At 38.6% G+C, this 17,195-nt stretch overlaps 3 protein-coding genes across 3 annotated transcripts; 1 reads left to right on the top strand and 2 right to left on the bottom strand.

Annotated features, from left to right (window-relative positions):
- Nucleotides 1-186: 186 nt before the first annotated feature.
- LOC100638038 (girdin-like) lies at nt 187-8,860 on the top strand. Its single transcript, XM_019993754.1, has 33 exons — nt 187-368; nt 454-596; nt 854-924; nt 979-1,054; nt 1,101-1,148; nt 1,197-1,297; nt 1,344-1,425; nt 1,474-1,545; nt 1,636-1,722; nt 1,805-2,028; nt 2,107-2,171; nt 2,275-2,504; nt 2,552-2,575; nt 2,655-2,888; nt 2,978-3,054; nt 3,103-3,210; nt 3,401-3,593; nt 3,727-3,816; nt 3,904-3,994; nt 5,258-5,390; nt 5,527-5,618; nt 5,669-5,714; nt 5,763-5,934; nt 6,093-6,400; nt 6,456-6,501; nt 6,551-6,640; nt 6,696-6,773; nt 6,831-6,898; nt 6,957-7,061; nt 7,132-7,189; nt 7,281-7,706; nt 7,759-7,950; nt 8,011-8,860. Exons 1-33 carry the CDS (start codon nt 206-208, stop codon nt 8,725-8,727), a joined length of 4,710 nt encoding a protein of 1,569 aa, XP_019849313.1. The 5' UTR covers nt 187-205; the 3' UTR covers nt 8,728-8,860.
- A 436-nt stretch (nt 8,861-9,296) lies between these two features.
- On the bottom strand, nt 9,297-14,943 carry LOC100637911 (fermitin family homolog 2-like). Its single transcript, XM_003384575.3, has 14 exons — nt 14,722-14,943; nt 14,306-14,591; nt 13,927-14,187; nt 12,903-13,005; nt 12,575-12,682; nt 12,369-12,476; nt 12,250-12,282; nt 11,671-11,717; nt 11,463-11,593; nt 11,298-11,404; nt 10,999-11,148; nt 10,543-10,605; nt 10,328-10,474; nt 9,297-9,888 (listed from the first exon to the last, which is right to left on the bottom strand). The coding sequence occupies exons 1-14, from the start codon at nt 14,852-14,854 to the stop codon at nt 9,559-9,561; spliced, it is 2,007 nt and encodes a 668-aa protein (XP_003384623.1). The 5' UTR covers nt 14,855-14,943; the 3' UTR covers nt 9,297-9,558.
- A 27-nt stretch (nt 14,944-14,970) lies between these two features.
- On the bottom strand, nt 14,971-17,190 carry LOC100637788 (UPF0317 protein C14orf159, mitochondrial-like). The gene is made up of 4 exons (XM_019993753.1): nt 16,884-17,190; nt 16,332-16,807; nt 15,287-16,263; nt 14,971-15,186 (listed from the first exon to the last, which is right to left on the bottom strand). Exons 1-4 carry the CDS (start codon nt 17,156-17,158, stop codon nt 15,052-15,054), a joined length of 1,863 nt encoding a protein of 620 aa, XP_019849312.1. The 5' UTR covers nt 17,159-17,190; the 3' UTR covers nt 14,971-15,051.
- Nucleotides 17,191-17,195: the final 5 nt, after the last annotated feature.

Genomic DNA, 17,195 nt, shown 5'->3' with positions numbered 1-17,195 from the left:
AGAGAGAGAGGGAGAGAGAGAGAGAGAGAGAGAGAGAGGGAGGGAGTGTACATGTATATGATTGGTGGTAGGAGGAGTATTAGATATAAAACAAACCTTCAATAATAATCAATAACAATCACATACCTGCCACCACAAGTGTCACACTTATTAATAGGATATGCTCTATTCCTTTCTTCTCTTTAGTGATCCTAACACTTATGGCATGACACGGGTCAATCGCTCAGTAGGAGGAGACATCTCGTTGAGGCTCCAGAACCTCCAGCTAGTCGTTAATTCAATACTTCATTTCTATCTTAACTCACAGCAGCAGCTAGTGCTGGCGCCACTCCCTGATGTTGATACCATCGCACACAAACCAGAATCTGGTATGAGCACCTTTACTTTTGAGCTTACTTTTGAACAGGTCCTGTAACTCCTCTTTCTCTCTCTTTCTCTCTCTTTATAATTTAGAGAAGTCCCTCGATGAATTAGAAAGGCTCATTATTCTTCTCCTGGGGTGTGCCATTCAATGCGACCACAAGACAAACCTCGTGGAACAAATGAAGAATATGGAAGTGGAGCAGCAACAAGGACTCATCTTTTACATACAAAAGGTAGAGAGAGAGGGGGAGGGAGGGAGGGAGGGAGGGATGTATATGTACAATGTACATAAGCAAATATACAATTGTAATTGTGTGTGTAGAGAAAAGGTAAACGGAAGGGAAGGAAGCAAAGTAATGGTTGGAGGAAGGAGAGACATAATAACATACACAGAGAGAGAGAGAGAGAGAGAGAGAGAGAGAGAGAGATAGTTTATGTTTTCTAGTTACTCAACAAGATGTTAACACGACTCATACACTTTCCATTACAGATCACTGAGACAACGGAGTTTGTTTGCTCATTGGACTGGGAGCCTGATGACATGGCAGGGATAGCAAGAATGTAATTTGTATCATGTATACATGCACGTGTAACTTATATCCATCTCTTTATCAGGGAATTAGAGGGTTTATGTAGACAGGCTTATCTTTATCTCCAGCAGGTTGCTAAGGACAGGGATGGTCTCTTTGATGTGAGTTTCATTACCTGTCTTTAGTTTTGATCTGTCTCTTTTATAGAACCTCATCGATACTGTCCAAGAGAGGGACTTTTATAAAGATCAGCCGGTAATCAATGGGGTGTGGTTTGAGGGTGTGGTTATATGTATTAAATAGGGACAGTTAAGTGTGTCGTCTGTTAAAGCAAGCCCATCTCCACAAGTTAATCCTGAATTGATAGAATTGAAGAAACAAGCAAGGGCGTACCAGGAAGACATGTTAGTCCCTTTTTATGTTATAAGTTACTATTTATTATTACTCTAGCGATCAGAAGACTGACATGATTACTGAAATGTCACAGTCTCTCGAGCAAGCAAAGGCTGCCATACAAAAGCTACATTCTGAAGTAAGCCACGCCCACTCGACCAAGCCCAGTTTTATATCCTATTTTTAGAAACTGGAACTTCTCGACGATGCCAAGAGTGCTCGTGCACTAAGGGATGAGTTGGAAGCCTTTAAAGTTCAAGTGAGTAGAGTTTTTGATATTCGTTAGCTCTGAGAGGCGCTAATAACTGATATTTAATTATCCCTTGTTTCCACTTGATTGCATGCACAGAGTGCCAAGATGGAGAAGCTGGAAACAGACGTCACAAAATATCGTCAAAAAGCGGAAGATGTCGAATACTTAAAGAAACGAGTCCTTGTAAGAATATGAACAGAGTTTGCATGATTTAATCCTTCCTTTTTTGTACCCTCTCATTCTCTTTGTCTTACTCTTTTTTCAGGAGCTCAAACAGCAAAATGAGCTTATGATTGAGACAAAGACTCTCCTTGAACAGAAAGTGACTTCCCTGACCTCAAAAGCGGACACTGTTGACGACCTTCAGGTTGAAATAGCATCTTATAAAGTACAGCTGGATGCTCTCAATCAAGAGAAGCAGATGGACATGGAGAGGATAGAGGAACTGGTAGCACAAACCGCAAGACTAGACCTTGAGAACAAGAGCAAGTATGTGTATTAGGATGATCCTCTTGTTTTATTATATACTGTATGTGTCCACACATACACAATTTCTCTTATTTCTAGTCAAGAGCAGATTCAGCAATTGCTATCAGAGCTAGAAACAGAGAGAGAAAGAATGTCTGCAGCTGGTAAAGGATAGAAGAGAGAGGGAGGGAAGGAGAGGGAGAGGCTGTCACTAGGCACCATTTATTGCTCTTTATTTCACATGTACATGTATTCGTTTGTTTTTAGGCGTTGTCTCGGGCGGGAGCAGTGAGTCTAGTTTAGGATTCGAGATGTCTGAGGCTGATCTTGCTCAAAGAGCCAAACTGAATCGTCTGGAGAAGGAGACAAGAGAAATGGAGAAGAACATGGAGGCACTGAGACACGCTCAAGCTAAAGTAGCCGAACTAGAGAAGACAAACAAGAAACTCTACACCCAGAATCACTCTGACCGTAAAGATATCATTAAACTAAGAGAAGTAAGAGCCTCTCTGACTGTATCATTAGTATTATTCTTTATCCTTAGGAACTTGAGATGCTAAAAGTGAAGGTACTATATCACTCACTGTTTACTTACATGTCATTATCTCTTTTCTCTTCCTCCTTCCTCTCTCTCTCTCTCTTCTCAGGCCAGCAGGGTAGATAAGTTACAAGCAGAACTGACAGCTCAAAGAGAGAAGGTGGAGGAAGGGAGTCGCATGCAGTCTCGTCTTAAGGAACTGAAATCCCGTAATGAACAGATACTGGAGGCTAAAGCAATGCTTGAGGATGAAGTGGACAATTTGCAGAATAAAGTGACTTTGCTGGAAACGCTAAAGAGTGAATCCGCTCAACTGAAAGTGCAGATTGACACTCTGAATACTGTGAGTATATACATGTACATGTGTACATGTACAATTATAAATATGTGATGTATAATTGTTCATTTTAAATTACTTTGTTGTATCTATAGGAGCATATTGAAGATCAAGCTCGTGTGCAAGAGCTAATGGAGCAGAATGCTCAACTAGAGCTAGAGAAACAGAAATGGTGAGAGAATGATTAGCGTATCACTTTTAATGTTCCTATTGCTCTTAGTTCCGAGAAGATTGATTTATTAACTGCCGAGCTGAGCAAAGGGGGCGGGGGAGTGGGAGGAGCCAAGATGACTGTTCTAACTCCATCAAGAGTCAGCGAAACTGACATGTAAGTCATTACTGTGGACCTCTCTTCTACGTTGTACGTGTACTTCTCTCTCTCTCCCTCCCTCCCTCTCTCCCTCTCTCCCTCCCTCCCTCCCTCCCTCCCTCCCTCCCTCCCTCCCTCCCTCCCTCCCTCCCTCCTTCTCTCTCTCTCTCTCTCTCCCTCTCTCTCTCTCTCTCTCTCCTTCTTTTAGGGCAGCAAAGGCTAAGCTCCAAAGACTTGAAAAGGAAGCAAAGGAAATGGAAAAGACGATGGAGTCTCTGAGACACTCTCAAGCTAAGGTGACTGAACTAGAGAAGAAGAACAAGAGGCTACAAGAGCAGAGCCACCTCGACAAGAAGGAGCTGGTCAAATTGAAGGAAGAGCTTCAGAGCTATAAATCAAAGGCAAGGACGGAGAAGAGTAATGAAGAGAGAGAGAGAGATATGTATATTGTATGTATGTATGTTTGTATTATTATTATTATTGTTGTTGTTGTTGTTGTTATTATTGTTGTTGTTATTATTTTTATTTTTATAGACTAGTAGGTTAGAGAGGAAGCAGTCTTCAGTTAAAATGAACGAAAATGATAAGACTCAAGAAGTGGAGGCAGCCCATGGGAAAATTGCTGTAAGTTGGGGGATCATTACTTGTTATATTGTATATGCAATTATGTGTTTTTTGTTATTATTTAGCAATTTTTTTTATTTTTTGTAGGAGCTTAAGCAACAGAACTTGCTATTAACTGAAGCAAAGATACTAATGGAGGAGGAGATTAACAGTTATCAGGCAAAACTTGATAGAATAGGTAAACGAAGTTTAGTATGCATGTATCAAGGTTGAAAGTACCATTTTTATTGTTTAAAAAGTTTTACTTTAAAGTTGCTCAGAATTTGACCACAGACCATGGACTATAGTACAGGGATTTTGGTCAAATTTCATCAAAAATGAAAAGTAGAGAATTTTTCATTTTTATAATATTTTCTGATGCATATACATGTTCTTATGTTGTGTAGGAAGTTTGAGCTGATTCCGATCAAAATTAGATTTTTTACGAATTTTTTAAGTTACTCAAAAATTGGGCCAAAGTCCCTGTACTATATAGTACAGGGATTTTGGTCAAATTTCACCAAAAATGAAAAGTATAGAATTTTTTATTTTTATAATATTTTCTGATGCATATACATGTTCTTATGTTGTGTAGGAAGTTTGAACTGATTCCAATCAAAATTAGATTTTTTACGAATTTTTTAAGTTACTCAAAAATCGGGCCAAAGTCCCTGTACTATAGTACAGGGATTTTGGTCAAATTTCAACAAAAATGAAAAGTAGAGAATTTTTCATTTTTATAATATTTTCTGATGCATATACATGTTCTTATGTTGTGTAGGAAGTTTGAGCTGATTCCGATCAAAATTAGATTTTTTACGAATTTTTAAAGTTACTCAAAAATCGGGCCAAAGTCCCTGTACTATAACAGGGATTTTGGTCAAATTTCAACAAAAATGAAAAGTAGAGAATTTTTCATTTTTATAATATTTTCTGATGCATATACATGTTCTTATGTTGTGTAGGAAGTTTGAGCTGATTCCGATCAAAATTAGATTTTTTATGAATTTTTTAAGTTACTCAAAAATCGGGCCAAAGTCCCTGTACTATAGTACAGGGATTTTGGTCAAATTTCAACAAAAATGAAAAGTAGAGAATTTTTCATTTTTATAATATTTTCTGATGCATATACATGTACTCAAGTTGTGTAGAAAGTTTGAGCTGATTTCGATCAAAATTGGATTTTTTACAATTTTAAAAAATTTTCACAGATTTTGTGACAATGGAAGAAATGGGTTTTTGCTTGTCACGGATTTCGTGACAATGGAACTAATGGGTTTTTGCTTGTCACAGATTTTGTGACAATGAAACTAATGGGTTTTTTAGAGGGAATTAAGTTTCTTAAAAATGGCTCTCCATTTTGACCAATATTTGATGTTCTAAATAAAATGACCTAATAATGTATTACACACTGCTGACTCCAGTACAGTAACTAATGGACTCCTCTCCTTTGATTCATCAGGTGACATGCAGGGAGAGAATGCTGCCCTGAAGGTGAGAGTAAGCAGTCTTGAAGAAGAAAGACAAGACGACGAGCAGAGGATGCAAAGTCTAATGACTGAGAACGCTCAACTCGAAATGGAAAGAGATAGAAAGTAGGAACAGAATACATACACAAAAAAAGGAAAGTAGAAACTATACACACGTACATGTACATGTGTACCACTGCCTCCAGAATAATAGTTTAATTTGATAAATTGCATTTATATTTTAATAATTAAATTTTTTTAGTCGTAATGATATTGAGTCAATGAAGACCGAACTGGATAAGCTGAGACTATCACTCTCAGTTGCCAGCTCTTCAGTAAAAAAAGAAGAGAATAGTAAGAAAAGGATAGAGGGACTCGTTTGAGATTAATTTAAAATATTTTAGGTGGATCAAACTCTCCTGTTAGACAGCTCCTGTCTGAGAATGAACTGTAAGTATTTATTAATGCACCAAATATTCTACTCTATTTCTTTTCTAGTGCTAATCGTGCAAAGCTCCTTCGTCTAGAGAGAGATCATCGTGACCTCCAGAGAACCTACGAACTGTACAAGCAAAGGACAGAGAGAGCAGCTGCCGAGATTGAGAAAAATAACAAGAAGTTGAACACCCAACTCCACACCGAGAGGAAAGAAGTGGTCAAACTCAAAGAAGTAAATCATCATTATTATTATTATTATTTATTATTATTATTATTATTATTATTATTGATTGTTGTTGTTATTGTTGTTGTTATTGTTATTATTGATGTTGTTATTGATTATTGTTGTTGTTATTATTATTATTGATTTTTGTTGTTTGTCGTTTATAGGAACTCAAACACGAGAAAGATGTTGCCTCGACTCTAACCAAACAAGTGGAGCGGTTACAGAAATCAGCAGCTAATCCCTCGGATCCTGTCACTGATGGACGGGAGCAGAAAAAGATATCTGATCTCAGTACTAAGTTTGACGAAGCTCTATCGCAGTCTCTCTCGATAAAAGAAGGGAGGATCAACCAGCTGGAGGGAAGACTGACTGAGGTCATACGAGAGAATGAGTCACTGAGGAACGAAATGAGCTCGTTAAAGAGGAGGAGTCCACTCAGCCCCACCCACCAGCCTAACACCAGCACCACACCGTATGCTGAACTATAAAATAAATATGAAAATTATTAGTTATGATTTGCATGTTAGGGTCCACTCTGTGAAGGAGCAGGAAGTGCTAAGATTAAGAGAAAAGGTAAGGGATATCCCCAACTACTTCTCTCACATACGCTCTCTCTCTTCAGAATGCTCAGTTAGCGGCCAGTTTTAATGATTCCAAGCACATTATGAAGCACCAGCAACACAAGCTAGACACACTCCAGGAGAGACAAGAGGTAGGAAATCCTTTGCTGTACTTGTACATTTAATTTTGTGTGTGTTTGTTGGTAGATGTTGGAGCAACTCAATCAAACTTTAGAGGAAGAGAAGAAGACACTTTTAATGCAAGTCAATAAACTCCTAGAACAAGTACATAATATTTAATAATAATAATAATAATGTTTAATGCATCTAATTCTCTTCTAGAACCAAAGCTTGCTTTACAAGACACTAGAGACTAAAGACCATGAGTTAGAGGAAGAACGAATATTCTCGTAATATTGAATATTAATTTTAATTTTAATAATTATTTATCTTGATATTTTTTTATAGTGACAAGTTAGGCGAGTTAGAGAAAGAGAAGAACAAGTTATCAGAGCAGCTCATCCACCAGCAGAAACAAACCATGGCAATGGAAATGGACATGCTGAGAAAGAGGTAAAGTAATGTACATATACTGTACACACTGTACTTTGTACATTGTATATAAATCATTTACTTTTATTAGGGAAAAGAGCAAAAATCTTTTAAAGAAAGGATTGAAGAAACTGAAAAACAAATTCCAAGTAAGAATACTCCTTCCCTCTCTCTCCCTCTCTCTTTCTTGTCCCTAATAATAGCTGACATTGCTCTATTATCTACTTTCCTCTTTAATAGAATAATTCTTATAAGATCCCCGAGATTGAAGGCGTAGAGCCAGCCTCATCCACCTCTTATTCTCCTCGCCACACCATCAACTTCCCCCCATCTTATCTCGCTCGCGGAGGAGATGGTTCTTCTCTCTCGTCGAACCAAAGCATCTCGTCAAACTCCCATCACTCCGGGGGCAGCAACGAGAACCTTGATCCAATGGGAAGTGCTCCAGACGTCAATCAGTACGTGCCCCGTGGCCCGTTCCTCAATACTCCAGTTACCCTTCGGCAAAGGAAAACTCAGTCTCTTATTGTACCATCCTCCACTGATGTTCTCCCTTCCTCTCTCTCCTCTGTCTCTTACCTCCCTGGGGGTATGAGGGATAAGTCGTCGCCGGATGTCATGTCGCTCGAAGAGTTTCTCGCCGAAACTGTCAAGACGCCAAACAGAGTAAGTATACTGAGAGTATACTGAGATATACTAATATATTTATTAATTTTAGCGGAAGCTTATGGAGCTCAAGCGTGCCTCGATAGCCACTCCTCCAGCCACGCCCAGAGGTAGTATGCTCTTTGGCATGAATAATCTTGGTCCTGGGGCTTCTAATCCTCATTTTGATCAGGCTGACATCACCGACTTCTTAAAGACCCTCCAGGGAACTGATGATACACTTTCCATACCTGAGGTTGATGAGGTATGACACCGACTGTATGACTATTTATTTTTGTTTTATTATTTTATTATTAATTTTTAGGATGACAAGCATTCTTATACTTCATCTGGTTCCACCACTCAAGAGGAAAGTTATGATAAAATGCTTCTTTCAAACTTAAACACCAACAACAATAATAATAACAACAACAATGTTTTTGTTTCTACAGTATCAAGGGATCCTGGAACTGTTCCCACGTCTAGTGCTCATTCCTTTGTTCCTAAGGTTTCCTCCGTGGCCACTTCTTCGTATTCTTTTCGTCCAATTTCCACACAACCCTTTGTCCCAACCAGTCAGCCGGTCTCATCGCGTCCCTTACCTGCCCCGCCTTCTCATCGCCAATCAAACGAGCCCGAGAAAGAAGACATCATTTTGACCCAGCCCCTTTCTTCCGGCGGGTCTGAGACAAGTCAAACCACACCCTCTAGAACCACCCACAACCTCTCGTCTCTTCCTCGTAGAGGCTCCATCGAGCGAAAGAGGTTTTATAATTCTCTGGCTGATCTCAACTCAAAGAAACAGTCCGAGAAACGGAAGACTCACAAATCAACTGAAAACCTTCTCGAGGAAGTGGAGGACGAGGGGGCGGTGGCTAGTAAAAACAGGTCACGCCTTCATAGTGCCGATAGCCCTGTCGCTGGCGATAACAAAAAGACAAGAAGAAAATTATTTTCTTCTTGGAGGAGGAACAGTTCGTCAACCACGCCTCCTTGTGATTCTGACCACGCCCATGTGGAAGGAGCGGTCGTTTATGTTTAGCATGATAGAGACTCGTATTAAAATATGGAATAAATTGGAGATAATTATTTTTGTAAAGTTGCACTAATCTTATTGACAATATTATTGTTCTTGTGTTATAGTAATGATATCTTGTGTACTTGTTGTCTTCAGGTAATTATTATTATTATTATTATTGATACCATACTGATGTTATTCTTATTTTTGTTCTGTTTTATTAATAGTTTGATAGCGATGCATAATATTTTTAAAAAATAATGATAACTATGATCATAATTATGGCTATATCTTTATGGACTCTACTCCAAAAGTACTCTTACTGGTTGGGAAACTAAAAAAATGAATTTTAATTAAAATTTACAACTTCCTGTTCTTGTTCACACCTCTAGGTGTGAACAAGGTGTCAAAAACAATTCATATTTTTATGACCAGCTGCAATTGGATTAATATTAATTTTATTGTAGAGCTCTTTTTTAATCCTAAGGTCAGTTTTCTCTGGCTAGGGATGAACATACAAAATTACATTGAATGCAAATCAAACGACTCAAAGTAAATAAGTAAGGCTACACCCACTGGTCTTAATCTTCAGCTTTTGTCATTCAATTTTCTCATGATAAACCAAAAATGAGTAAATGAACACCACAGAAAAATCTAAACTATCAGTGTGCTAAGACAGAAACATAATGTAATAATAATTCATGATAATAATAATATTTTTAAAACTTCAAAGTCCTTCAAATCATCTAAACAAACAAAACACACGCTCACAGAAAAGAGAAGATTCAAGAGAGAGAAAGAGACAAAGGAGAGGTTAAATATATCTTTAATAATAATAATAATAATAATAGTCCTCTAACTAAACTGGGCCATAACTTCAGCTCCCCATCCCTCCAGGTTAGAAGCCACGCCTCCAGTCAACTTCACAAACATCCCGACGTCTAAATCGTCTCCTGACTTACGGAGAGAGAGCCAAATATTCCCTCCAATAAACTCGTGGACAATCTTAAGATCAGCAGAAGTGCATGTGAACGAAATCTTGTCCTGCTCGTGGTCGATTTTCATAGTCTTTGACTCCCAGTTCACGTTCCACGACCTCATGGCACTGTATCGCCAGATGTTCTTCTCTTCCATTGTGTGGGCATCAAATAGAATAAGACGATTATAGGCTATTCCAAGGAACTCCTGTTGGAAAGAAAATATAATTTTTTCCTGATACGTATACATGTTCTTATGGTGTGTGGAAAGTTTGAACTGATTCTGATCAAATTTGGATTTTTTACAAGTTTTTAAAATTGCTCAAAAATCAGGCCAAAGTCCCTGTACTATAGTACAGGGATTATGGCCAAATTTTGTCAAAAATGAAAAGTAGAAAATTCTTGACTTTTATCATTTTTCCTGATACATATACATGTTCTTGTGATGTGTAGAAAATTTGAACTGATTCCAGTCAAATTTAAATTTTTTACAAATTTTTAAAGATGCTTTTTAGCTCACTTAGCATGGCAAATCCTGCTTTATTATTAAGTATAGCAGTATATGGTTGATCAATAGTACTTCTTATAGTTACAGCATACTACCACACCTACCCCCCTCTCTCTCTCCGTCTCTCTCTCTCTCTTACATCTTTCTTTGATTTTCCTGATTTAATAACAAAATAAGTTATACCAAATCCCTGGAGAGCCTGCCAGTTTCTGATGTACTGCATCTTTGCATCCATAAGACTCATGTTAAGCATTGAGGAATGAGCATCAAGTATCTGCCTTGCAATCTACACAATATTAAAAAATTATTATTATTATTAAAAATATTTATCTATTTGAAAGCAGAAAAACTGACCACTTTGGGTTTGTGTTTCTTAAGCATTCTTGGACTCACGAAGTCCTCTGGACGAAGCTCATCCTGACAAAAACAACAAACAAAATAATTACACAATAACAAGTTTAGTCTAATACTAATAGAACCATAGTAACCATAATTAGGGTCGATTAAAATTAATAATAATAAAAAATTATTATTATTATTATTTGAAAACAAACAGTAAACCAGAACACTAAAGGATAGTAGCGATAACGCTGTGCTTATATAGCAACAGCAGAAACTAGATAAACAGGTTCTGAAGATTCTAGAAGAATCGACAGACACGTGAACAGCATAAGGCTGAACACGTGACCCTAGAGAAGATAACTCTAGGGTAGGCATGCATGAACAAGTTAGTCAAGTTCGTAGGGATCAGGTTTATTATTATTATTATTATTATTATTATTATTATTAATTATTGATCTGATCTCTCACTGTGGTTGCTGAAGGGCCAGCCTCTGATGTGTTCTGCATTGATACGAATGCTTTAATGCTTGACAGCTCCTGTTCATATCCCTGCTTGACCAATGGCCGACCTTTAATGGCCATCCTACAGCCAGCCATCCAAGAGGAGTATTCATCAACCTGAGATTGAAAGAGAGAGAGAGTGTGTGTGAACAAAACAACATTACAAATGGTCTTTCTCTTTCACCTTCCATTGCTTTATCATAAACTATCCCCCCCCCTCTCTCTCTCTCTCTCTCTCTCTCTCTCTCTCTCTCTCTCCCTCTTACAGTGTCAAAGTAAAGTCTCAATTCTTTATTCTCGTCAGAAGTGGGTAGCAAAACATTGAAACAATACTTCCTTTTTGTCAGGTCAAGATCAGGAACTGCCTCAGCACCTGCCAATCACATTAACAGTACAATGATGCCCCTTCTCTCCTCTCTCTCTCTCTCTACCTGTGAGGTTGAATCGCTGCAGAGGTGGTTCTCCGGACGTGTAAGAGTCTTCATGTTTGTAGCAGCAGAGGGTTGTACCTTTGAGGAGGAAGAAGTACCTCTTGGCAGCTTTGAGAGTCATCCTTGAACCCCTAGAGAGAAAGGAGAGAGAGAGAGGGGGGGGGGGGGAAGAGAGAGAGTATAGACTAAGAGTCCACTTTAGACTCACTTGCTAAATTTGCAATAACCAGTTAATTGAAGTGCTCTACTCTCAGCCTAAAAACAAACAATCACTTAATATACTGTACCAATAGCAACAGCATACACAAACACACAGTTTATGGACTCATTAAAAATACTCACAACCTACTACTATTACTGCTATAAGACAAATTTTAGAGCAATTTAAAATGCTCATAACTCAAAAAATATTTGTCAGAATTGGCTCAAACTTTCTACATAGCATAAAGACATCAATATGTATCAAAAAATGTAATAAAAATTTAGGGTGATTTCGGAGCCATTTTTTGGAAAAAACCATGGGCTATAGCCTTGGGTAATTTTCAAAAATTGGCTCGTTTTTTAAAACGCTCATAACTCGAAAAATATTTGTCGGAAACAGCTCAAACTTTCTACATAGTATAAGGACATCAATATGTATCAGAAAATGTAATAAAAATTTGGGGTGATTTCGGAGCCATTTTTTTGGAAAAAACCATGGGCTATATAGCCTTTGTTTTTTTCCTAAAAATGACACAAACATACTAAACAAACATGCCATGCTTGAAATAAAAAATAATTAACTCACAGGGTTAGTGTCTCTGGTTTGACCTAATTCAATCTAAAAATAAAAAATGAGAAAGAGAGAGAGGAAAGAAGGAAAAGAAGCATCACGAGAGCCCAAAACAAAGACACTGGACTGTATACCTGTAGCTGGTCAATGGCTGCATTGATGTCAGTGACCGGCTCATCAATCGTTTGAGCCACAGCACCTTGATGATAGGCAGGTGAGCTCTGAGCCAACTTGATTTGAAACTATAGAGTAGAGAGCATAATAAAACATAAAATAAAGGGTTTAATATAAAAATATAGGCATGTTTTTGAGTAGCTACATGTACATGTATGAGGATTACCTGTAGAGCAGCAAAAGTATAGACCTCTTCCTCAGTACAGTCAACCTCTTCAACCAGTATGGACCACTTAGCTTGAGCATACAGCTGATTAATGCGAGCCTCATCAACCTAAACGATATGTAGAACAACAATGTCACTCTTGGTAGCATATCCACTACACGTCAGCAGCACTTTAATTACAAGCAAAATGACAACAATTAATTATCAAATAAAAACAATCAACAACCGCCTTTGATATGCAATGAAAGGATTGCAGACTGGTCGTCTTGGTAACACACTAGTTGTCTTGGTAACACACTGGTTGTCTTGGTAACAGAGTGGTTCTTACCCTGGGGTCAATGTCCATGAATGGGTAGTATCTGAAGCGAAGGTAGAGTAGGTCACCTTCATTGACCTCTTGCTCAAACAGAGTCTTGGAAGAATTCAACCAGCTACATGTAGGAAATAATCAATAATGATAATCAATAATGATGGCCAATAATGTCATTGTATAAGCACTAGCTGCCATTACTAGTCTATTAGTCTATTGGTGTACATTTGCTAAAGGAGCAATGGCTCTAACACATCAAACAGAGGACAATCAACATAAAGAGCACATGTTAGGCACATGCTAGTGTACACAAAATCAGACATGAACATCTGACACAATGTGTAGTAGTAGTGTAGGCGTACAATGTACTAATACATGTACATGTACATGTACAAATAACACAAGTGGAAGACTAAATAGTAAAGGAAGCTTTTGAAGGGGCAGATGAACACATGCTGGGCTCAGGTGATTCGCTATAAGTGTTGAATCCATTGGAGTGACAACAAAATTACTAAGAAATGAAATAATGTCACTAATTAGAGTTTTGAGGAATTAAATCATCTCATAACTAGAGTGACTCCACTTAATGTTTACATAATAATTCCATTTAATCATATTACCTGTTTAATAATTGAATATTAAATAACTGCTACAACTATTATGGTTCACATTATGTTCTAAAATGGACAAAATGACTGGAGATCGTGTGTGTTTATAAAACGTAAATTAAATTATCAACAAAACTCCTACACGCCTACACAAACACATGTTCCATAAACATCAAAACAATACCTTCACACCTCTCCTCTACACGTGTAATATAATCAGTTAAATGTGATACAGGATATGATTCCTGATACATATATGTCCTTACAAGTGATACTCTCTCCCACTCGCTTCCTTTACTATAGCAGGACACTTTACCACACACTTAACAAATTTAAACAATGACACAACACTTAATATAAACAAAACACGTACGCCCACACCTTGCAATGCTAATCTACATAATAAATAATAATATTAATGATGATAGACTCACAGGCCATTAATGAAAGCTCTCTCTGTAGCCGAGCGATAGACTTTATCCGAAAAGAACCCGTTCTCAGGTGCATCGGGTAGCCTCTTGACAATGGACGCCCCACTGTTCATGTCGTTCCCTGGAAGCATTGCTTCAGGGTCAAGGCTAGAGGGAAGCTTGGTTTTGTGGCCGGGAGAGGCAGTGGGGTCCTCGACAGACTGTCCTGCTTCCAAGGTGGTCTTCTTTGCTTTTGTTCTGTGATACCCTGTTGCTTTGACGTAGCTAAAGGAGAGAGAGAGAGAGAGAGAGAGATTTGATAAAAACAATCCGTATTTGTTTATGATTTGGGAAATAGCTACTTAAGTACCAAAAGAAAGAAAGAGAAAGAGAAACGACTAACCCCTCTTTATCAAAAGGTGACCTCATCAGGGACAACTCCTCGGCATGGCGAATATTCAAAGTGTCACAGATTACCTTCACGACATAAAAAGTCATCATGGCTACGTGTATACGCATGATGTATCGAGTTCTATCAGGGAGCTCGACAATAAAGTTACGCTGGACACAAGTAAACTCAAGAACAGAATTCGACATGATTCCGTAAGAGTAAAGCGTCTGTCGAACTTTGCTGAGCCACACGCCTTTATCTGGCCACCATAAGGCAAAGTTAGACCAATCACCCTCACCTAGAGGAGAGAGGGAGGATAATTAAAATCTCAACCAAAATTGATATAAAGTAATAATATGTATATAGTGTGTAAAATATAAAGACATGCAAGCATTGAATAAAGATCATTAACTCGTGCAATGTCTCACCTAGTTTAGAGGCCACTTTATATATGATGGCCTGGACGGACTCGCTGCTGGTCACGCGGAGTTTCCTCGTTATTCCCTTGGAGGGAACGTTGACAGATAAATCCCAATCCAGTTCCTTTCTCTCGTCTGCCATGACTACCCTCTTTTTTTAACAGAAGAAGAAATGGCCCCAAGAAAAGATATCCAAGTATTATTAAATTTATGGCGGAGGTGAACGGCAACATACGGAGATCATCTAAATTGCTATAATTGAGAATGTACTGAAAATATACGGAGAAATTTTACAATACATTATAAAATAAGAAGTAATAATTCTTCAATAATTATTGTTTATACAATTTCTCTCATTTTTTTCAATTTCTCAAGATGCACAGCTAGTGGCTGATTGTCAACAGATTGATCAAAGCTCTTGCTTATTCCATCACAAACTCCTAAGTCATTTAGAACCTTCAACACCCCACTGGCCTACAAAGAAATATACACTTATAGTACAGCCATTGATCAAAGACATCTCATATAAATAGTAATCTTTCAAACAAAATAATAATAAAAATAAATAGGTTACTTGATGATCAGTGGGAATGAAATCAGCTATACTCGATGCATTTTTTTCATCCACATTCACTCCTCTTTTCACATATCTGCTATGGACGGGACAATTAGCAAGCAGATACAAGCCGGAAGAAAGAGCATATCCACCCCAATTAGAAACACCAGAAAGAATAACATAATCACTAGAGATGTCACAGCCGTATTGAGGCCCGCCATTCATGTACTTGTTAACTTTATCTCTAACTCTACCTAGTCCAAGCTCATTGCCCCTGTCTCCTATGCTGATGGTGATCAACCTGTTGCTTTTTTGTTCTCTTTTAAACAGCTCATCAATCGGGTCTAGTAATTTAGTTATGTCTCTTCCTTTGCAGGTGTAGTTGCAGCCGTCTTGAGCCTTCCCTGATCTCTCTATGGAGAGCAAGACATCGAAATCTAGCAACTCGCTTTGGAGTATTTCTTCACAAGAGATGAAGTCAAGTGGAGACTTTAATGCTCCAGAAGACATCAGGAAATCCGAACATTTTTTGACTAGCTCTTCATTGCGTTTCTCTGAAATGATGGCAACCTTTTTCGATAAGGTCTGCAGTGCTTGCACTAAAGAGAAGGCACCAGGAGGACCGTCAGTTTCTTCACACGTAAAATCAAGAGGAGAGGCTCCGGATTGGATCAAAGAGTTTGCAGGAAAACCAAAAATGAGTCCAATGTATTGAGAATGAGAGAGAACTAGCAAGGATTTTAAATAATCGCCTTCTTCTCTTATTTCTCTCACGTTGCAAGAGTTAGGATCATCAAGTATGATCTCCTCCAGTGCTTGGATCTTCCTTTGAGCCTCAACAGATAGCACAGATCCCCAGTAAGGTCTCTGAGATGGAGAGATCTGAATGACAACGGGTTTCTCGGAATCTGAGGTGGGTTCTTTCTTTGTTGAGTCGGTAGTCACGTCAGTGATGAACATTGAGCCAGGATAATGTGTGAATGACAAGTCCGCTCCTATAATAGATGCACTAATAAACTTCCCCCTGATTCTCCCTTCCACACTCTTCCTCTCTCTAACTTACCCAATGCCTTCATTGCTTCTCTTACAGTCACTCCACAAGCCCAGAACACAGGTACCATACCCTCGGGTATTACCGCCGTGCTTCCCATTGCATCCGTGTGTATATCCTCTATACCAATGAGACTTGGGTCTCCGATATGTATAGGAGCGCCGTGAGCTGAAACCGGGTAGCAAGAAGTAATGGCAACAGCATCTAGGAGCTGCTTTTTATTGATTGGTCGCATTGTAAGGGTCATTTTGACTCCTCTCAGTCTTTCTCCCACATCATAGCAGTCGATACCGGACACGTAAATACTCACAAGCTTCTTATCCTTTAGGTGAGAGATGGAGAGTCCAGCGTCCAGTAAAGGTTTCTCAAACGAGAAACTGCAGCCAAGGTAAAATGAGACGCAATCCTTCCAGTCAAAACCATGGAGATCAAGCATGTCATGTACCTGTCTTCCATGACTAAAGATTATGTATCTAGGGATGTCTGTTCTATTGGAAACAAAACAAATGTAATCAATATTTTGCATCTCAACTCAGCACAAAGTCAATGCCAATAAGTCCTCACCTAACGTCAGAGTCTTTAGCTAATGGAGGAGCACCGGTTTCTCCTGTTTGACTGACATACAGTACAGGCAGTGCCGCAGAGTTACGAGCACAGAACTCCTTCAGCTCATCGGCCAGAGACGAGGGAACAACAACTAAGTTAGCCTGCACATAATCCATGCAGAATCCAGCAGTGGTGCCATAGTACTTATTGACTCGAAATATATCCCTTGCTTCACTTGGAGACAAAGAAGAAGCATTTTCTGGAGCTGGTGGTTGATTGTTAGGTGCTGCCATTTTACCTTGCTCTCGACTTTGCTGTGCCTAATGCTTG

This window comes from Amphimedon queenslandica, unplaced genomic scaffold, assembly GCF_000090795.2.
Source record: "Amphimedon queenslandica unplaced genomic scaffold, v1.1 AMPQUscaffold_13489, whole genome shotgun sequence".
NCBI lineage: Eukaryota > Metazoa > Porifera > Demospongiae > Haplosclerida > Niphatidae > Amphimedon > Amphimedon queenslandica.
This window is presented reverse-complemented; position numbering and strand designations above follow the sequence as displayed.